Source organism: Marmota flaviventris, chromosome 11, assembly GCF_047511675.1.
Source record: "Marmota flaviventris isolate mMarFla1 chromosome 11, mMarFla1.hap1, whole genome shotgun sequence".
Taxonomy (NCBI): domain Eukaryota; kingdom Metazoa; phylum Chordata; class Mammalia; order Rodentia; family Sciuridae; genus Marmota; species Marmota flaviventris.
The window spans coordinates 96,507,602-96,530,273 of NC_092508.1; the positions used below are offsets into that span (position 1 = coordinate 96,507,602).

A 22,672-nucleotide genomic window follows, 5' to 3' on the forward strand; every position below is an offset into this window, starting at 1 on the left:
ATACATCTTAAATAACAGAAATTTATTCTCATGGTCCAAGTTCAAGGTCTGAGCAGAACTATTTTCTCCCAAGGGGCCTTTCCTTGGCTTGCAGGTGGCTACCTCCTTCATGTGTCCTAGTGCATTCTATCCTCTGTGCACCAGCATGCCAATGGAGTCTGTGTATTCAAGTTTCCTCTGTGTATTCTAGTTATTTGGAACAATGGTGTCTGCTTGTAATTCCAGCGATTCAAGAGGCTGAGGCAGGAGGATCCCAAGTTCAAAGCCAGCCTCAGCAAAGGATATCAATTAGATAGGATTAGGGTGTGCCCTAGCAGTTTCATTTTATCACCAAATATAGTTACATTCTGAAGTACTAGAATTCTGTAATTAGGACTTCAACATGCAAATTTAGGAAGAAAACAATCCATCCCATAACATAAAATAAAAGCAATGGCACATAAAATATGATTTACTAGAGTTTAAATACAACAGTGTCAGCTGGGGAAGTAGGCATGCCTGTCACTAATATTATAGTGACTCGGGTGGTTGAGGCAGAAGGATCACTAATTCAAGGCCAGCCTCAGAAATCTAACTACACTGTCTCAAAAAATACATACATACATACATACATACATACATACATAAAAGGGCTGGGGATGTAGTTCAGTGGTACAGCACCCCTGGGTTCAATCTTCAGTGCCACAACTATAATAATAACAATTAATGAATGTATACATTCTACATACAAAGTGTCCCCATTTGGGCTGCTGTAACAGTCACCCTAGGGTGACTTAAACAAGACATTTATTCTAGTAACTGGAAGACTGAGATTAGAGGCCCTGATAGCTCTAGTGTCTGGCAAAGTTCCTCTTCCTGGTTTGACCAATTTTCATTGGATCCTCAGATAGGAGGGAGAGGGGGAGGGAAGGTGGGGGAGAATGAGCATGAACCATTTCTCCTGTGTCTGTTTTTATGATGGCACAAATCCGATTATGAGAGCCTCTCCCTCATAACCTAAGTATGTCCCAAAGTTTCCACATCCTAACACCATCATACTGGGGATTCAGGCTTCAACATAGGAATTTGGATAGCAGTACACAAATATTCAGTGCTGGAGATGTGGCTCAGGGACAAAGTACCCCTAGGTTCAACCCTCAGTATGGTGAAATAACAACAGTCATACTAAACAGTTGATATTTTTTCATTTTGTTTAATGTTTTATAACCATCCTTAAATGTAAATAAAAAATCACCTTCCGTATAATGCCATGATCAACATATAAATATTTTATCTAAATATGTTTCTTTAGCTGGGTATGGTGGTATATGCCTATAATGCCAGTGATTTGGGAGGCTGAGGCAGGAGAATTGCAGGTTTGAGATTCTCAGCAAAACCCTGTCTCAAAAAATAAAAAGGACAGGAGATGTGGCTCAATGGTAAAGCACCCCTAAGTTCAATCCCCAGTACCATATAAATAAATAAATAAATAAACATGTTTCTTTAATGTTGCAAATATTCTTATGGAAGTTTATTAACAAATGTTTCAGACATATGTACGATGCAACAATATTTCTAATTTTGTTTGTTCAAACTACCTTTATTGTAATATTTTTTTTTATATTGTAGCTGGGGCAATATTTTTTTAAACTTGCTGTAATAGTAATGTCTTTTGAGCCCTTATATAGCCTGACTGTGTTGAAATTATGCTTCCCCTGTGACGGCAAATTTAGTTTAAAAATGTCTGAAAATTTTTTATTTAAAGAGGCCAATTTTGTTGCCCAAATAGAATCTTTAAAATATTTGCCAGATGAGATTGCTTTCCAACTGGAAAAATGTGACTCTCATCCTTACATTCATATCTACATTTAGGGCTATTCCTAGCACCAACATCAGTAGGATACAGAAAGTGGATCTGATTTGCCCTAGCCACTGAACGGTACATGTCTAGAATGTGGCTATTTGGCAAATTAACTTTACCAAAATAGAATGAACAACTTTCGTTAAAATTTTCAGTAACTTTCATGAGAATTAGCAAAATTTCTCTGGACATCAGAATTTCAAGAAGAAGAAAATAATGATTCTAACTAATCAGCACTGCTATTGGCAGCGTGCATATATTAATGCTCTGTGCTGTTTTCTGGTCAGATTTACTACTTTGTCTCTTCGAATTCTTCGCTTACATATTAGACTTACATTGTTGAACATTGTATTTTTCCAATTCTATAAATGTCTATTTGTATTGGAGGCTAATTTTAGACCCACCAATGATAAGTGCCACAAATAGAGGTCAGTTTTGTTCATCTTATGTTTCTACCACCTGTTATAATGCCTAATCCATATTAGGCACTAAATAAATATGTGATAAGTAAAAGAACAAATACTGTATCTGATAGTCTTAGTATACATATCAGAATTAAAGGGTTGCAAGACTTACACCATCAAGGTGAACAGCAAATTCTATAAATATTCTTGTCAATGTTTGTTAGTGGCACAGATTAGATCAAATATATTATCACTTGAAAGTAATTTTAAAAAATCTTTATAATTTATTTATTTATTTTTATGTGATGCTGGGGATCGAACCCAGTGCCTCACATGGGTAGCCAAGTGCTCTACCACTGAGCTACTACGGCAGCCCACTTGAAGGTATTTTAAATTTATCACTTATCAAAAGTCAAATGCATGATAGAAGACATTTTTTAATTTATTTACATAGTTTTATTTTTTATTTTGGAAAAAACATTTTTTTTCAATACTGGGAATTGAATCCAGGGCGGCTCTATCCATGAGCTACATGCCCAGCTTTGTTTATTTTATCTATTTTTTTTTTTTTAATTTTGAGGCAGGGTCTCACTAAGTTGCTGAGGCTGGCTTCTAACTCATGATCCTCTTGACTCCAAGCCTCCTGAGTCACTAGGAATACAGGTGTACAACAGCACACCTGGCTGGAGCTATATGCCATACTTTATGTCATCATATATGACACTTATAAGGTATTTTGTTAATTTTGGGAAGTACTTGAGATTGAACCCAGGTGCTTTACTACGGAGATACATCCCCTGCCTTTTTAATTTTTGAGACAGGGTCTCTTCAAGTTGCTTAGGGTCTTGCTAAGTTGCTGAGGCTGGTCTCTGTTATCCTCCTGTCTCAGCCTCCGGAGTTTCTGGGATTTCAGTCATGCACCAGCAGTATTTTGTTAATATTCACACAACAAGATATTGGAACAACAAATTTCTCTTTCGTTGAACATATTTGAAGGGTTTATCCACAAATTCAGCATGAGTTAATTTCTGCAAATAATTTGAGGAGGGGTCAAGGTTTTTGTTTTTCTCTCCACAAAAATGCTTAGTTGTTCCAGCAACAGTTATCAAAAAGATGGTTATATCTTCATTAAATTATCTTTGTGCCACTTTGAAAATCAACCATATATATGGAGGGGTGAATTTTTAAGTTCTCTATTCCATGGATCAACATGCCTAATTTTGTTTGTTGTGGTGCTGGGTTTGGAACCCAGAGCCTCATGCATGCTAGGTAAGGGCTCTATCATTGAGCTACATACTAGCCCAACATCTTTTTTTTAAGAGTTTTTTTTTTAATATCTTCACTTTTATTTTTATGTGGTGCTGAGGATCGAACCCAGGGCCTCACACATGCGAGGCAAGCGCTCTACGGCTGAGCCACAACCCCAGCCCTAGCCCAACATTTTTACTGCAAGAATATCACACTGTTGTGATTATTGTAGCTCTAAAGTAAGTCTTAAAGACTTAAAATCAGATAGTGTGTGTCCTCAGATTTTATTCTCCTTTATGAAGATGTTTTGGCTCTTTTAAGTATATTACATTTCCATGTACATTTTAGAATTTTTTTTTTTTTGAGACAGGGTCATTGTTCTCTGGTTCTCCAGCTCTCCAGCACACAGGCCCAGTTGGTTTTCCAAACATATTTGAAGGAGGCAGCTTGTTTCATCCCATGTGAACTGATTTTGCAAACCCTATTCAAGCCTGCAGTGACCAAGTGAGTGCAATGGTGGAATAGAGGTCAAGTCCTGTATTGTCATTTTAACTAAAGACAGGAGCACCAGAGCTAGAAATGGCATTGTATTTGGAGTGTACAGAATTCCTAAGATGAGAAAATAAAGTGTTTCAAATACAAACATTTGTAAATATTACAAAATGTTTCCCTGGTCTTTCCATACTTTGATGCTTCCTTTACCTTCTATTCCTCCACCCAAGAGACTCCTGGGAGTGCTACTTCTGGTGTCCTGGGTGGCTTCTCCTCCACCTTTTTGCTATATACTGCTTCCCCCAGTGCAGGGTTTTGAAGCAGTATCTCTGGGCAGCAAGTCCAGTCTAGTAGGGACTATACTGCAATCATTTCCCTTTCTCTCTCACCAAGCTGGGACATAGTCTGGCTTTTGAAATATTCTGGCAACACCCCTTCCCCAGAGGACTCCTCTGTTGGGTCCCTATTTAGGACCCTGCTTTTTTTTTTTTTTTTTTTTTTTTTTTTTTGATGAATAATAGTGGAGGTAGTGGTGGGTGCCAGGGAGGAGGCTGGGAAATTGTCAAAGTTGGAGGACACCAAGGAAGTAGAAGAGCATCAGGAATGATTAGGTGAGTGTCAGAGAGATTGGAGACTGAGTTAAGAGATAAAAAAGAGGCTGACCAATGTCTAAATTAATGACATTACACTCACAAAAACATGTGTCTTGGGGTAGATAAAAGTTTCATGATTTTAAAAAGGAAATATCAAGGTATACCTTTTGAGAGAAGTTGTTGCGTGACTTGGAGGTATGTGGATCAAAGCAGGGGCAAACAGCCTGGACTTGTCTAACCAGCCATCTATGCTTTTCCTGTCCCAGGTCCTGTGACTATTAGGTCTATTTTTGAATTGTTTTTCTCCTGAAGAGGTGGAATTTGTGGCATTCCTGACCTAAGGTATGATCAGTAGAAGTGGCTAGACATCAGGGAGCCCCAGGGAGTTTGCCAAACAATGGCTTATAAGAAAGGAGACAGACCAGAAGCATCCACTGGGGTTTTATAGGGACACATGGCCTGCATGTCCAGGAATCCATCACATCCAACTGTTCTGAGGGCCTGAGTCCATGAGATAACTACAAATCAAAAGGGGTCAGCCTGGTCACCTCAAAAGACTCCTAGAGTTTGCAGGGGAATCAGGGCCCAGAGTGTGAGCATGAGACTCTGTCCTGCTGACTGAGTTGTCACTCACAGTGTGGTTGCCTCAGCATGGTGAGCTCTGATAGCCCAGCTTCTTTTGGCCTTTGTGGAAATCCCCCAGCTCCAGTGCTCCTACTCTACCTCTTTAGGCTTAGCCCTACCATATAACAGTGATGTAGTTTGGATCTAGAAATGTTCCCCCAAAATCTCATGATAATTAATGCAGGAATATTCAGAGTGAGACAATTAGAGTGCTATAACCTCATCAGTGGATTAATCCATTTCAATAAATGGATTATTTGAATAAATTACTGGGTGGTAACTGTAAGCAGGTAAGACATGGCTGGTAAAAGTAGGTCACTAGGGGTATGTCCTTGGTGGTTACATATTATCTCTGGCCCCTTGAATATATACTCTCTTTCTCTCTCCTTTTCCCTGACTTCCATGAGCTAAGAAGCTTTCCTCCATCATCCCCTTCCACAATGATATTCTGTCTCATCTCAGGCTCAGAGCAATGAAGTCAGCCAACCATGAACTGAACCTCTTTTCCTCCTCTAAGTTGTTCTTGTCAGGTATTTGGGTCACAGTAATAAAAAAGTTAACTAACATAAACAGCTAATAGGCTTCTCCAATTTGCCCTATGGTTCCCTTTGCAGGAACAACTTGGCTTTCATACTCAGGCTCAACCTATCCTGATCCCTCTAGGTAGCTGACCTATTCCATCTACCCTGGACCCATAAGTCCTATCTCACTATCAGTCTGTATTGCAGGCAGTGTCAATGTGGCTTCCCAAGACATAAACTCCTTTTGTGACCTACTAGCATAAAGATAGAAGTATTTGACAAGTGTCAGAAAGCTAACTAGTAGCAGAGTTGAAAGAGAAATCAGGTCCCATGAATCCCAGGAATGAATCAGACATATAGTGTGACAGATAGAATAATACCCTCTCCCCAAAATAGCATATATCCCAATCCTGTAAACTGTTATTGAATCACCTTCCATGGAAAAGGAGAGTCTATAGATTGATGAAGAGATTGGTAGTTGAGATAAATTAGGGAGATGATCCTAATTTATATAGGTGGGTCCAGTTTAATCACATGAGTCCTTAAAATCAGAGAACCTTTCCTGGGTGGGTCAGAGATGAGACAGAAAATATGGCTGTCTGGAATGAAAGTTTGACCCAAAGTGGGAGAAATGTAATTAGCTAAGCTTCTCGACTTTTTCCCGAATTTGAAAATGATGTGAGAGACTTGAAGGAACAGAGCTGAGAAGCCTGAACTCCATGAAAGCCATAAGAAAGCTGAGTCAAGAATTGGCTGAAACCTTAAAAGAGAAAAGGGCAGCATGGAGTTTTCAGAGACAACTGTCAGTCAAGGGCAGTTTCTAAAAGCAGAAACAGAGAGAGATCAAGTCACAGGCAGTAGGTAGGAGATGATAAAACACCCATTAGTAAGGCAGAAGGACCCCTCATCACTTGGGAGCCTTGTGGATCTTGAGGATCGGATGTGATTCTATACTTGCTGTATTAGCCATATTTTGTGGAGCAAAGTACCACAAATTTGGCTTAAAACAACATTTATTATGGCACAGCTCCTGTGGGTCAGGAATCCAGGTGTGCTAAGTGTCTGCTCAGGATCCCATGAAGTTGCGAGGTATCCACTGGGTTGTGTTGTCATCTGCAGGGTTGACTAAGGAAGAAACAACTTTGAATCTCACTTGACTGTTGGAGGAATTCATTTCCTTGGTGTAGAACTGAGAGCCCTGGTTTCTTGCAGGTATTTGGTGGGAGGATGCCCTGACTCCTACATGTTGCTGCACTTCCTACAGGCTACTTGTAGTTTCTTGCCATGTGGGCCTTATCACTGCTTCATCAAGCTAGTAAGGAGAGTCTCTATAATGATCTAGGTAGCAAGACAGAACTTTCAGTAAACAAGGGAAAGAAAGAACATCTCAGCATCTCTGTCATATGCTGTTAGGTAGAAGAAAGTCACAGGCCTCACCCTCACTCAAGGGAAAGGAATGATTCAAGGATATGAATACCAGAAAGGGATCTTGAGAGACCATTCTAGAGTTTTCCCATCACATCTAGCAAAGCTGCACTTGGGGTGGGGACAGTGTTAGAATGTGGTACTTGTTCTGGGGATGTAGCTCAGTAGTAGAGTACTTGCCTATCATCCACAGGCGCTGGGATTGCCCCTCCCCCACATTACAAAAACAACCCCCAAAATAGAATGTGCTAGGAGGAGAGAGATGCTGAGTTTGGCCTGGGTACTGAAGAGATAAAAGTTATAAAAACAATGAGCAAGTTCCTTTGTAGATGTAGCTCATTTAATCTATACAATAAGATCGAGATATGTCACGGTATCCTCATCTTACAGATGAGTGAACTAGAAGGGATAAGGTGTTCTCTAACTGGAAAACTGGGCCAAGAGGAGTATTTGGAGAAAAAGGACTCACAGAATCAATATCATTAAATCACTCAGGCTGTGACAGAGAGAGAAATGTCTGGGTCTAGTGACAGAGGGGCCCACTAGAGCTTCACCAATACTTACAGACCACTAGCTAACATTTGACTAAGCACAGGACACTGTATGAAGAACTAGTTCTTCTTGTGGACAAAGGGCAGTAGGTTTTTGCTTTTTTCTAGAACATCACCCAGCACAAATGGTGCCTGTTGATATCTTTGCTTAATACATTCAAACTATCTTGGGTGAAAACATCATCTTCAAAAACCCAGGAGACTAATAAGCCCCTGAAATTGGCAAAAGGCTTGAACATTTGAGGAGAAAAAAAGGTTCAGCCTAACTGGGGCATAAGGTTTGTCTTCAGCACACCAAGTTCAGTGGATGAGAAATCTAAATCTTAGCAATACATTGATAGATAAAGCATCTGTTCTTCTTTAAGTATTCACTATAGACATGGATGAATAAGGCAGTAGAGACTATCCTTAGAAAAATTTTTTAAAAAACATATTTCATTCATGTACTCTGGATGTGTTTGTGATTACATTCAGCAAACATTTATTGCCTGAATATAAAGTACCATGGATGGAAGATATAAAAATGAGTAATTTCCTCTCTGCCTGCTCCAGGGAGAATACATATAAACACAGACCAGAGCTATAATAGAAATACCTAAGAAGCTCCATGGAAGCATTCTAGAAGGCTATAGATGGAGAATACTTCAAGGAAGGCTTTTTCCCCCCATTTTTCTTGTTATTTTTGTGGTGCTAAGAATTAAATACAGGACCTCATATAGGCAAGTGCTTGACCACAGAACTACATTCTCAGACCTTTTTTTATTTTTATTTTGAGACAGGGTCTGGCTAAGTTGCCCAGGTTGGCCTCAAACTTGTGATCCTCCTGTCAAGTGTATGCCATGGCACTTGGCTTAATTAAGGCTATATTTTTAGTACTGGGGATTGAACCCATGGGCTCTCCACCCTGAGCTACATCTCCAACCTTTCCCCATTTTATTTTATTTTTGAGAAAGGGTCTCATTAAGTTGCCAAGGCTATCCTTGAATTTACAATCCTCCTGCCTCCGCCTCCTGGGTTGCTGGGATTACAGGTATGTGCCAAACTATCTGGTTTGATGAAGGTTTCTTGAAGAAATTATTTTCTTTTCAGTTAAGGCATCTACTAGATGACTGCCAAGGATTAGGTCCTATAAATAGAAGGAATTTCAGGCTAGAGCAAAACCCCTGAAGCCAAACTGTGCAGAGAAACTGTTGTTAAGAGAGTGTCCAGTGTATGGAGATATAGAAGGATCTAAATTTTTTAGATTGCTGAATACTGGAGTTAGGGGTTTAAAATATATTCTGAGTTATTGGACTACCATGGATAGGAAAGACAGATTCACATTAGTGATTTGGAAAAAACAGTTCCATGGAGGACAGATTAAGGGTGGGAAGGGATTTGTTGGAGCTGAATTATTGCAATCCGAATTAAAAAATAATGAAGGTTTGAGCAGTATGGTGCCACAATTCTGTAGTCCCAGTTATTCAAGGAGGCTGAGGTGGTAGGATCACTTGGGCCCATGACTTTGAGAGACCAGCCTAAGCAACATAGCAAGACTCCCATCTAAAAAACAAAAGCAAAAGAAAAATAATGAAGGTTTGAGCCAAGACTATGTAAATGATTGGAAAACAGGTGGAAGATGAAAGAGTGTGAAACAAGTATTATACTGAAAAGGGAAAGAATTGTGAGGCCACTAACCAGAAATCAGAAATAAATAGGTGAGCCAAATCAATGAAGGTCTTCAACATGTTAAGTTCAAAGGGCTTGTAAGACATCTATGGGGATTTGTACAGCAGGTGGAAATACAAGTATAAAGTCCAGAGAGGTCCCTGTGTTTATAACAACTTCGATGATGATAATTGGAATTGCCATAGTACCTTAATCCATTTAGGAAGATCGTATAACATTAAAAGAGTATCGTGGCCTTATATAATGCTGTATTTATGAGAAAGAGAAGGTATTATGGAGCTTGATATAGATAGTAGAACCAGGAGAGAACTTGGTTCTAGAGGACGACAGAAGAATGTTTTAAGGATGAATTATTAGTAAGCTAAACAAGAGGAGATCTAAGCAAGGACCACTGGATTCGAAGCTAAGTAGGGAATGGAATTTTGGGGGAGCAGTTTGAGAAGGGTGGTGAGAGTGGAATTCAACAAGGAGTAGAGACTGCCAAACAGGTTAAAATATATTAAGGTCAGTAACTTGTAGAAGTTTGAGAATGAAGGGATAAAGTGAGGAAGGAAAGTGGCTTGAGAGAGGAGAAAGGGTATTTGAGACTCATCGTTGTAGTCCCGAGATACTCTTTTCTTTCCAAGCTATTGACTTATACCACTGTGCAAGACAGAAAGAAGGGATTTTGAGCCCCATTTCTTTCTTTCTTTTTTTTAAAGTTGTTAATGGACCTTTATTTTATTTATTTGTATGTGGTGCTGAGAATTGAACCCAGTGCCTCATGCATGCTTGGCAAGCGCTCTACCACTGAGCCACAATCCTAGCCCCCGCATTTATTTCTTAACTAATCACAAAACTCCAGGCCTAAAAGACCATCTGGGAAGGGAAGAGGAGATCGTAATCTCTCATCAGACCCAAATTTCGTCTCAGTAGCTTTGGTTAAGGCTTCTACAGTGCATAAACTCTCAACTCTCCACCCCAAACCAAACACATCACCCCTCTTGAGCAGGTGCAGAACTGCCTTCCCGAGTTGTGTGCCCTGAGTCGCTCTCCGGATGGCCAGCTTTAACTCCCAGAGCGCTCCAGTGCTGCGCGCCCAATCCTCTCACGATGCCTAGGCTTCACAGGCCATGGCTTTCGGTGCTGACTTTAAGACTCGCACGGCGCAGGGAAAAGGGAAACCGGCAGTCTGGACATCCTCGACCCCGCCTGCGGCCCCTCCGGCCGCCGGAATCGTCCTCCATGGCCCTTCCCACGTCGCAGCTCCCCCACCTCGGAAAAATGAAACCCAGCTGAGTCAGGCTTAGACCAAGGGGTGGGATCCACTGTCTTCTCACTCCGCAAAGAGAAAATGCAGAACCGACTTCAGACAGCAAAGGGGTGTGTTGCCCCACAGGGTCGCAGGAGGCTCCGCCCCGGCTAACCACCTCCTTCTCGGCCCCGCCCTCCTGGAGCCGGGGACTACACTTCCCGGAGGTCTCCTCGGCCCTGGGGGGCAGGACCGTCCGCTCTCCCGCTCACGCAGAGTGGTGACTGGCTTTCCGTGAGTGGGGCGGGGCCTGCCTCAGCCAATAGATGGAAAGCTCGTTACGGCGGCGGAAGCAGCGGCGCTGGAGTGAGGGGTGGGGGGCAGAGTGCTAGCGCCCCGGCGGCGGCTGCGGGTCCGGAGCCCGAGGACGTCGGCTCCACAGTCGGAGAGCGCACGGGAGCGAGCTCGAGGCGGCGCGGCGGCCACTCTTCGCAGCACTCAGGTAAAGGCGGGACGGGTGCCCGGGAAGGCAGGGGAGGAGACGAGGGGGCGGGGCGGCCGAGCCGGGCTGCAGCGTCCGTCCCGCTGCGCGTCCCCGGGGAAGGGCAGAGGTACCCCAGCTTCTGTGTCTCGAACTTCAGCTTTTTCGCGAGCTAGGCACGGCGGTTGAGCCGGCGGCAAGGGCTGGATGGCTAGTGGCGGGGAAGGGAGAAGAACCGGGAGGGTGGGCCAACCTGGGAGTGGGGGCGTGGCAGACGTGAGCCTTGGCGGGGAAGCGGGGTGGCCGGGGGAACGCGGGCGGGCGGGCGGCCCAGGGAGTTTGGCTCCTGAAGCAGTTTAAAGTGACTCTCCACATCCGGGCCCTGCGCCCGCCGCTTTCAGACCCCGACTGAGGCGGGGCCTCCCCGCTCCCCGCCCCCCTCTCCGGGAGTGCTTGTCTTCCTCTGCCATTGGCCCAGCCTCGAGGGGTTTGGGCTGCCCCGGCGAGGTTCGCTTTTGATTGGCTGTCGGTCGGCGGGAGGGTGGGGCGGGCTCAGAGCGCGCAGGCCTCTGTAGATTGGTGCCGGGCCTCCAGTGACGCGTCGGGCGTGGGGCCAATGGGCAGGCGGGGGAGGTAGGGGCAGGTTCGGGGGAAGAGGACTGGGAGCCGACCGGCGGCCGGGTGGCGGGGGTGAGTAGGGTTGGCGGGGCTGGACAGCGGCGGGCCTGGGCGCGCTTCGGCACGAGTCCTCTTGTTGTCCCCTGAGCCGAGCGCTGCCGCCAAGACGGGCCCTCCGCGGCACCCCCAGGCCGGAGAGGTGGAAGCGGGAGGTGCGGGCGGCGGGTGGCGGCTACAGGTAAAGAGGCACACTGCTTGTCTTGTTGAGGTACTCCCCAGAACGCTTGGTTCCTTCCCCTGGGAGACGGAGTCTTGGACACCCGAAGTATCTGGAAACAAATCTGTCCTCTGATCTCAGGGAGGGGGGGTTCGGGATGGGGTGGGGTTAGGTCGAATCAGGGGAGCTTGACCCCTGAGGGAAAAGTAGGGGACGATTTGAGAAGGTGCAGAAGGTGTCTGCCGGATCCTTCTGGCTCAATGGGATGTCTTTGAAAGAGAAAAAAAGGAAATCTGTAAATGGAGGCCTTTGCAGAAAAGCGTTTGAGAATTCCTTGTACATCAAGTCTTAATGTAAGATTTCTAATCCTTTCTTGGGGCTGGGCATTTCCCCTCTTGCATCTTTTTATGACATACTAATTACTGTTCTTTTTACTTTGGCGTGAGGTTTGTCTTTCAAAGAGACATGCTGTTTTCCATAAAACTTTACACAAAAGATAGATATGCCTTGTGTTATTACCTGTCATGTGGCTGTTGTACAGGATTTAATGTCCTTTTTTTTTTTTTTTTTTTTCCACATCGCAATCCACAAGTATTTATGGAGGGTCATAGTATCCCCCAGTGATGTATAAATGATGTTATTTAAATTTAACCTATGTGCATTTAAAAACTTTCATAATTTAGCTAATGTGAGCATTCATATTATCATTGATTATTGTTCTAGATAAATGATTCTGCATTTGCTTTTCCCAGGAAACATATTATGGATACCAAAGATTAAAGTCATTATTGACTTTAATCTCAAAATCTTGTAACAACTATATGACTATGTACTTGCAGGTGGAAATGAGTTCTCAACAGTTTCCTCGGTTAGGAACCCCCTCCACTGGACTGAGCCAGGCACCTTCACAGATTGCAAACAGTGGTTCTGCAGGATTGATAAACCCAGCGGCTACAGGTGAGATGTGTACTATTCTTCTATATTGCTTCCTATTCAAGACTAATGCCGGTTTTGTAACTTAAAAATTAGCAGATTCCTTCTAGGATTTAAATACTAGGTTATTGAATTTAAAGAAAGAGTATGTTACTGTAGTGATTGAAATAAGACATTTTTTATTACTCTTTTAGCCATTTCATTTACACGTACTGAGTATTCATGTGACTTATAGTAAAGCATGCCTATAAGAACTATTTTTTAATGCATGGATATAGTCTCATCTTATTAACACCCATATGTATAGTAGTGCATAAAGGGAGCACAACAGTGTGTAAAGATAGGCCACCTCTTAGGAACTAGCTAAATAGAAAAAAGAAGAATATATATTATATATATATATATACACACAAAAATATATATATATAAGCAATATGGTTAGTTAGTGTATCCTTTGAGTGGTATAGATTAGTGGTTGTCAGTGGGGGTTGATTTTGCCATGAGGAGAATATTTGGCTGGAGACATTTTTGGTTATCACAACTAGGTGGTGCTTTCAGCATTTGATATGTTAGAGGCAAGGGATGTTGCTGAATATATTAAAATGCACTGGACAATGTCTTCCCCACTCAAAGAATTATCCAGTCCAGTCAACATTGCTGAAGTTAAGGAATTCCTTCAAATACCATTTTTTTTCTGTATATTAAGGAAAAACATGATATTGCAAAGTGAAATATATTACTTTTTCTACTATTTTCTTCTTTACCACCCAGTGGTTCTATTCCTTATGGTAAATTGTACGATTGTTGACTCATTGCTCAAATGAGGATCTGAGGCATCTTTAATTGCTTTGTCATTGTCTCTTACCTGTGAGCCTTGACCCTTGTCTAATGTTCAGTCTCATTTCAAATTGCTTTACCGCCATCCTGCCAACTCCATCTTTTGTTACAAATTTGTTTTAGTTCTCTTTAGTCTCAAAATTACTTAAAGCTGTGTTCTGCCTCCTTCTGGATGGGATCTACTCATGTTTTCTCAATGAATAATTTCAGGTTCTTAGTTTTCATGACCTTGGAACTTTGCACATTCTTTTCCTAAGCCACAATCTTTAAACCTTTCTTTCCATACTCAGTTATTTGGTTAATCCTTGTTCTTCCTTAAGATTTCATCTTAGATGTCATTTTCTCTAGATGTCCTTGCTGACTTTATCTTCCACAGCAGTCAGGTTGTGACCTCCCCTAGAGTGAAGCTCAAAGGAGAGCCAAGGCCATCTGTGTCTCTTACATCTTTGCATATGCTGTACTTGCTATAGTAGAGGGCACAAAGTTATGGTCAATGACTTCTCATAAAACCTCCTAAAGTTTTTTATTCCTTAACAAATATTTTTGATAATATTTTGTCTGTGGCATAAATTCACAGTAGGATAATTGAAAGGAGCATAGTTAAGCACAACATTTTTAAACATCTTTTCCTTGCAAGGAATTATACTGCTCACTTAAAAAGGTGTTACTTAGCGATTATTGTCCTCAAGTTTTGCTGACAAACAAATTATTAGAACAAAAGTGTCTGAAATTTTACTTCTCAAGGGTGCTTATATGTATATTTGAATGGCTTTAAAGAAATAAAATAGAAATTTTCTCTTAATAGTTAGATGTCTCTGTTTCCTATGGCTTGTGTCACAAGAGACGATTTGAAGTTCTAAGCATGTCAGGATCTGAATGAAGTACATATTCAAAGTTAAGAAATATACATAACTAATGCTTCAAGATGTTTTTTCCTAATAGAAATAAACAAATAAATCCAAATATCTGGAAGGAAATGATAAATGAACCCCAAAAGAGTCTAATAGGAAATGATCAATGCATTCTATTTTAATGAAGTTGTTAAAAATTGGTTTTCTTGGACAAACATGGGAAATGTTGTGGAATTGTTCTTTTTCTTAATTTTATTTAGGGACAATTTGGGGAAAAAAGGAAAGAATAGATATTACGATTGCTGTATGTATATAGGTGACTATGACCAGTGTGATTTTGCAATCTGTACAATCCGAAAAATGAGAATTTATACCCCAATTGATTCAAATGTATGAATTGCCAAGATCATTGTAATGTTATGTGTAGCTAATAAAAAAAATGAAAAAACAAACTAAATATGATTAAAAAAATAAGTAGAAAATGGGAAGAGAGAAGTAAAACTGTCCTTATTCATAAACAACATGATACTATATGCAGAAATCCAAAAGAATCTTTTAAAAGTGTTTCAACTAATAAGTGAAATAGGTAAAGTTGTAGAATACAAGATCAATGCACAAAAATGAATTATGTCTGGACATTGCAATAGAAAAGAAACTTTTTAAACATCATTTACAGTGGCATGTGAAAAAAAAATTACGGAGGAATAAATTTAACAAAATTAAGACCTAGTCTTCCAGGGTTAGGAGACTAAAGCTTTGCTGAGAGAAATTAAAGAACTAGGTAAATGAAAAAAAAGATCTATCATATTCATGAGTGGAAAAACCCAATATTTTAGGATATTGGTCCATTCAAAGACATCCTAATTAAAATCTCACCAGGCTTTTTTTGTAAAACTTAACAGCATAATTTTAAAATTATGTGGAAATCCAAAGAACTTAGAATAGCTAAAGCAGTTGGGGGACACTGTTGCCTTTTTTCAAAACTTGCTACAAAACTACACTAATCAATATGATGAAGTCTGGCCCAATCATGCACATCTTTAATCCCAGCTACTCTGGAGGCTGAGGAAGGAGGATCACAGGTTAAAGGCCAATCTGGGCTACTTTGTGTGACCCTGTTTGAAAACAAAAATTTTTAAAGGAGTGGGGATGTAACTCAGTGGGACAGTGCTTGCCTAGTATGCAGAAAGCTCTGGGTTCAATCCTCAGTACCGCCCCCAAACAGAGAAGAAAATAGTGTGGTATTGGCATAAAGAGACAAATTATAGATTTGTAAAATAAAGTGGAGGATCTAGAAATGGACCTAGACATGTGTGATAATTGATTTTTTTATTTTATTTATTTATTTATTTTGGTACTGGGGATTGAACTGTATTCGACCACTGAGCCACATCCCTAGCCCTGTTTTGTATTTTATTTAGAGGCAGGGTCTCACTGAGTTGCTTAGTGCCTCACTTTTGCTGAGGCTGGCTTTGAACATGCAATCCTCCTGCCTCAGCCTCCCTAGCTGCTGGGATTACAGGCATGCACCACAGCACCTGGGTTAATCAATTGATTTTTGCAAAGGTTTCTAAGTAATTTGAAAGGAAAATGATAGACTCTTCAAAGTAATGTGGAAATTCTGGAATATCCATTTGGGCGGTAAAAATGAATCTGGATCCATATTTTCTTCACATACAAAAATTAACTCAAAATACATCATTGATCTAAATGTAGAATTTTGAAAATAGAGGAGAAACTTTACAACTTCAGGGTAAGCAAAACTTGCTCAAGTCACATGCAAAGAGAAGCAGTTCATACAAATTTAAAAATGATTGCTCTTCAAAAGATACCATTAAGAAAACCAGAAAGTGTGCCACAGAGAGGATATTTTCAATAAATACATCTATAACGGTTCTTTTTTTTTTTTTTAAGAGCTGGAGAACAATTCATTCTTTTGTACTTGTTCATATATGCTTTTTTTTTGTTCTTATTTTTTTAGTAGAATGTATTTTGACATAGTATACCTATGTATAACTTATTCTTCTGGAGTGTAACTTATTCTTCTGGTTGTACATGATGTAGAATTGCATTGGTTGTGTAATCATATATGCACATAAGATGATAATATCCGATTCATTCTACTATCTTTCCTATTCCCATTCCCCCTCCTTTTCTTTAATTCCTTTTGTCCAATCCAAAGTACTTCTATTCTTTTTTTTTTTCAATATTTAGTTTTTAGTTGTAGTTGGACTGAATACCTTTATTTTATTTATTTATTTTATGTGGTGCTGAGGATTGAACCCAGGGCCTCGCACGTTCTAGTCGAGTGCTCTGCTGCTCTTCTATTCTTAACCCCCCGCCCCCAATTGTGAGTTAGCATCCATATATCAGAGAAAACATTCAGCCTTTGGTTTTTGGGATTGGCTTATTTCACTTAGCATGATATTCTCCAGTTCCATCCATTTACTGGCAAATGCCATAATTTTTATTACTTTTTCTATAAAGGATTTTTATTCTGAATATATAAAGAACTCCTGTAACTCAATATTAAAAAGATAGCCTTAATTTTTTTTTTTTTTTTAAATATCTACGAATGGGGCTGGGGATGTAGCTCAGTGGTATAGAGTGCTCATCTCTCGTGAAAGAAACTGGGTTCACTCCTCACATTTAAAAAAATAATAATAAAGGTATTGTATTCATCTACAAGTAAAAAAAATATTTTTTTAAAAAAATCTATAAGTGTTGAAGAAGCATGTGAATAGTTGCTCAAATTATTCATCCTTAGGGCAATGCAAATTAAACCCACATTGAGAAACTACTACACATCCAATAGTATGACGAAAGCTAAAAAAAAGCAACAATACCAAATATTGGTATGGATGTGGAACAAAAGGAACTCATATATTGACAGGAATGCAAAATGGTCTAGCCACTTTGGGAAACAACTTAGCAGTGTCTTATCAAATTAAACATATATTTTATACACAACCGAACTATGTGTTTACCTAAGGTAAATGAAAAGTATGTTTATACTTTATACACTTGACTGTTCATAAAAACTTTTATTTGTACCAAGCAGTCACTTGGGAAAACCCAATGTTTATCAATGACTGACTGGATAATAAGCAAATTGCACATAACCATGTAATGGAATACTACTCAGCAATAAAAAAGATCAGGCAGGCTACCAGTACACTCACCAACACAGAGGGACCTCTCTGTTGTAGTACAAAACATTGTACTAAGGAAAAGAAGCCAGACTCAAAAGAACCACAGATTGTCTGTTTGTAGAAAATTCTAGAAAAGACAAAGTTGTAATGACAAAGCAGATCACTGTTGGATGAGAGGGGAGGGAAATGAGAACAAAGAGACATGATTGAACTTGTCAGAGTAATGAAAAATGTTGCATATCTTGATTGTGTTGTGGTTACATCACTGTATGCTTTTGAAAAAATATAGTTATACACAATTAGTGAATTTTATATGTAAGTAAATTTGATTGACTAAAAATGATGACTAAAAAATTGACTAAAAGATGAGCACATACTTCACAAAAGAAGATATATCTGAGGCTGGGTATGTGGCACATGCCTGTAATCCCAGCATTGAGAGAGGCTGAGCAGGAGGATCATGAGTTCAAAGCCAGCCTCAGCACCTTATCGAGGCTGTAAACAACAATAAAAGATACATCTGAATGTCCTGTCATCACATAAAAAGATACGCAGCACTGCCAGTCATTGTGGAAATACTAAGGCTGAATGAATAATTTGTGCCTTGTTCACAGATTGGCATACTATGCAGCATTGAGATGGCTATATATCAAACATTGGTGAGGATAAGAAGCAACTGAAACTCTACATAAAATGATGCAGTTGCTTTCAAAAGTATTTTGGCAGTTTCTTAGAAAGCTAAACAAGCACTTAACATTTGTCCCTACCTTTCTTCTAGGAGTTGCTGAGGCTATTTCTTTAAAAATCATTGAAGAGTTAGGTGTGATGCTTATGCCTCCCAGCCACGATGGAGGCTAGAGCCAAAGTATGGCAAGTTCAGGGCCAACTGGACTACTTAGTAAGACCCTGTCTCAAGATAAAATTTTTTAAAGGGTTGGGAATATAACTCGGTAGTAGAATGCCTGCCTAAGCATGCACAAAGGCCCTGTGTTTATTCCGTAGTATCATAGGAGATGGGGAAATCATTCTTTAGAGTAGCCATTTTATTGTATGTAAATTAGAATTCAGTCAAGTGGTTTTATAAATCAGAATTCTAAGAATTCTGAATGACCTGAGAGAAAAGTCAGTATATAGCAAACTAGAAATATGCATCGGTTTTTTCACCCATCACTTCTATAATTTTTTTCCTAAAGAAACCACTTGACAAGGAAAATTTAGAAATAACCTAAAGTAACAGTGGTTTTAAAAAACTGTTTTTTTATTATCTGGGCGGTAGAATTCCAATATGTACATATTGTATATTACTCGGCATTTCAACTTTCAGCTATATATCCAATAGAAATGGTATTTATGTTCACCAAAAGACATAACTAGCACTAACAGCCTCACACAGTGGCACCGTCTGTAATCCCAACTACTGGGGAGCTTGAGGCAGGAGGATCATAAGTTCAAGGTCAGGAACTTAGTGAGATCCTGTCTTAAAGTAAAATAAAAGGGTTGGAGATGTAGCTCAATGGCTTAACACTTCTGGATTCAATTCCCAGTTCTGGCGGGAGAAAAAAATATTAGTAGTTATTCATAATATTTTTGATAAATAAAATAGAAAACTATTTAAATGCCTCTTAACAGTAAAATGGATAATTTGTGCTTTGTTCACACATTGGTATACTACACAGGTTTGAGAATGAAAAATCTACAGCTCTGTATAGTAATGTGGATCATCATATCTACAAGTGAAAGAAGCATGACACAACAGGGCATATTTGTTAACAATCTGGTGTTAAATGTTTAGGAGAGTGGGTATCTTTGGGAGGGATAGGACTGCAGTGGAGCAGAATGGATAGGAGGATATCCAGGGGCCAGAAATGTTTTGTTTCTTGAGCTGCGAACTGGTGATTCAGGTGTATTCTTGTTTGTGAAAGTCCATTGAGCTGCACAGTTAACATTTGTGCACTTATCTTTAAAACAGTTACACGTCAATGGAAACTGGTTAAATAAAACCTACTCCAAATTAAAAACTAGTGAGAAGTGTCTGAAAGTTTTAACTGTTGGTGCCTTTGGGTTATAGATTTTGGGGCACCTTTACTTTCTTTATAGATTTCCAAATAATTTAAACTTTCCACATAAGTAAATATTTTCTCTGTGTTCAGAAAAATAAAGCTATTAGTATTATTTTAGAAAAAATGATAAACAAGTGTAAGTTAGTATTTCTACAAACTTTCTCCTTTATTACCCTAGTATTCCTTGATTATCTTAATTTTTAAATAGGTCATGTGTTCTGGTAATCTAAAATTCCAGAAGTTAAAGAAGTTTCAGTGAAAAGTATCTCCAGCATCCCTGATCCCTGTCCTCCAATCTTGAAAAATCATGTTCTTAGAGTTAGGAATTGTATTAATCTCTCTCTCTCTGGTCCTGGGAATTGAACCCAGAGTCTTGTGCTTGTAAGACAAGCACTCTACCAACTGAGCTATATCCCCAACCCCTCTTTTTTTTTTTTTAATATACCTTTGTTTTATTTATTTAGCTTTTAATGTGATATGTTGGGGATTAAACTCAGTGCCTCACACATGCCAGGCAAGCTCTCTATCACTGAACTACAACCCCAGCCCCTAAACATCTTTTTAATGTAAGGGTTTTTTGTTTGTTTGTTTGTTTTGTTTTGTTTTTTTGAAGCATTTTAAATGAAATTGTCTTATATCTTGTAATGCACTTTCAACTATTTGAGCTTATTTTAAATGGTTGTCAAACCCTTTGTAAGTTTGAGAAAACCATAATATCCAGAATAAATGGTATGTTTCACACTTGTGGCTCTTGGGTCTGATGTCTATCAAGACAATCCAACACCCAAATCCTTCTTTTTAAGAAAGCTCCCAAGAATGTGATCACTTTGTTAACTCTGAAATTTAACTGCAAGTGCCACTGTATCCATTCTGCTGTGTTAGTTAATGTTGAAAAATTGTGACATACTTTCTCGCCTTCATGTCTTTCCTAGTCAACGATGAATCAGGTCGAGATGCTGAAGTCAGTGCCAGGGAACACATGGGTTCCAGCAGCTCCCTCCAGTCCCGGGAAGAGAAGCAAGAGCCTGTTGTGGTAAGGCCATATCCACAGGTGCAGATGTTGTCTACACACCATGCTGTCGCATCAGCCACACCTGTTGCAGTGACAGCCCCGCCAGCACACCTGACGCCAGCAGTGCCACTCCCTTTTTCGGAGGGACTTATGAAGGTAATGGAGAGCTTTAATATTTCACATTGAACCACTTCTAATGGTGGCAAATATTTTTAACAATTTTAACAAAATCTTGGGCTGTTTCGTAGAATCATGCTTTGGTGTTTTTTCCATTGTCCTACCATTTCAGCTCTTCTGTGTAACTCAGAGTCACGGCCTGCAGTACCTAGGCATGGGCAATTGGAATCACAGGATCTTTTCTGTTATTCATTTTGACATTGATGTTAATTTATGGGCTTGCTAGTTAGTTTTTATCTTGGGGGGTAGTACTCTTCTCCAAGATTTATTTTAATAGCTGGCTAATTTGGAGGTATTTTAGCATATTGCCTTATATATTTCCTTGCGATTATGTTTCAGTTACTGAGAGTTTTGTTTACTTTTGCCCAAACTTGGGAGGCAGTGCTGTGTAGAAGAAAGGGCATGGGCTGTGTGCCATATAGATCTGGCTTTATTCCCAGTTCTACTTTTTACTGTCTGTGTGATGCTGAGCAAGTCACTTAGCCTTGCTTTGTACATTTCCTCCTCTCTGAAATGAAAGTGCTAGCACTTCAGTGGAACAGCTGTGATGCTGACAGATAAAGCATATAAGGCTTATGGCATCTTTCCTGGCACTCGCCGGGTTTGATTTGTGTACTTTTAACTATAGAGTAAAATGCATCACTGGAACAAGGCTATTGATATATTTCGTGTGGTTTTCTGTTTGCAGCCGCCCCCGAAGCCCACCATGCCTAGCCGTCCCATTGCTCCTGCTCCACCTTCTACCTTGTCACTTCCCCCCAAGGTTCCAGGGCAGGTTACCGTTACCATGGAGAGTAGCATCCCTCAAGCTTCAGCCATTCCTGTGGCAACAATCAGTGGACAACAGGTTTTTTTCCTCTTAATTTGCTGATTTTCAAACTAAGATTCCAAACTGTTGATCATTATATATTGAATGCTAGCAGTACATTAGGTACTATCCTAAATAAAAAAGTAAATAGTCACTGATATCTACAAATGGGAAGATAGTAGATTTGAGAGAAGGGATAGGAGTAGAGGCCAGGGTGTGTAGTGGTGGTGTAACTCATATTTATTGAGCGTCTGCTGCTATATGCTAGGCACTGCCCCAGTGAGATACAAATCCAATTTGGATGGTCCATGTCCTTGAGGATCAGAGTCTAGTTGTCCTTGCTTATAGAGAGATAGCTCTGAAGGATTGGGAACCACCTTACAGCAGCAGTGTTGGGCAGTGCTTCTCTAGGTTTTTCTCAGGAGCGCAAATATGTATCTCTTGGGATACTGGTAGGTTTGCTCAGGTAGCCCCTCCAGCTATGAACATTTATATTGAAGTTACCTGGTTTTTCTTCAAATTATTGAAAAGTTGCAGTCTTATCCCTTTATATATATATATTTGACTTATTAAATATTTTAAATTATCTACCTATGAAAAAAACTAGTTCCCAGGAGTCTTCCCTTTCATAGTTTCAAGAAAAATTAATATTCCAAAACAATTCCCTGTGATGCTGTACTTTTGTCATATTGCTAAGTATTCCCAGAAGTCTAAGAATTGCTATCTGAGAAGCACTGATATCAGAAGTTGGGACATTTGAGGGGTGAGCCAAAGAATGGGTAGAGGAGTACCTGTTGGGTACTAACTGACATTTACTTGGAAATTCCCAATAGCATAAGGAATGAGGGAAAGAGAATCATGCAAACAGTGAGAATATACAAACTAAACCTTTGGCCAAGAAAGAGAAAGCGAGTATGAAAGGCTAATAT

At 40.0% G+C, this 22,672-nt stretch overlaps 1 protein-coding gene across 7 annotated transcripts in view; it reads left to right on the top strand.

Annotated features, from left to right (window-relative positions):
- Positions 1-10,939: 10,939 nt before the first annotated feature.
- Positions 10,940-22,672, top strand: part of Sap130 (Sin3A associated protein 130) — a 71,230-nt gene continuing 59,497 nt past the window's right edge. Inside the window, exons 1-4 of one of the 7 annotated variants that reach the window (XM_027936841.3) lie at positions 10,940-11,099; positions 12,753-12,870; positions 20,679-20,914; positions 21,624-21,782. In XM_027936841.3, coding sequence (XP_027792642.2) covers positions 12,759-12,870; positions 20,679-20,914; positions 21,624-21,782 — 507 coding nt within the window. In that variant the 5' untranslated portion in view covers positions 10,940-11,099; positions 12,753-12,758. Of the gene's footprint in view, positions 11,100-11,749; positions 11,769-12,238; positions 12,267-12,752; positions 12,871-20,678; positions 20,915-21,623; positions 21,783-22,672 lie in introns of those variants that run through there. The other 6 variants (XM_027936842.2, XM_071619247.1, XM_071619246.1 and 3 more) reach the window with 6 other exon arrangements.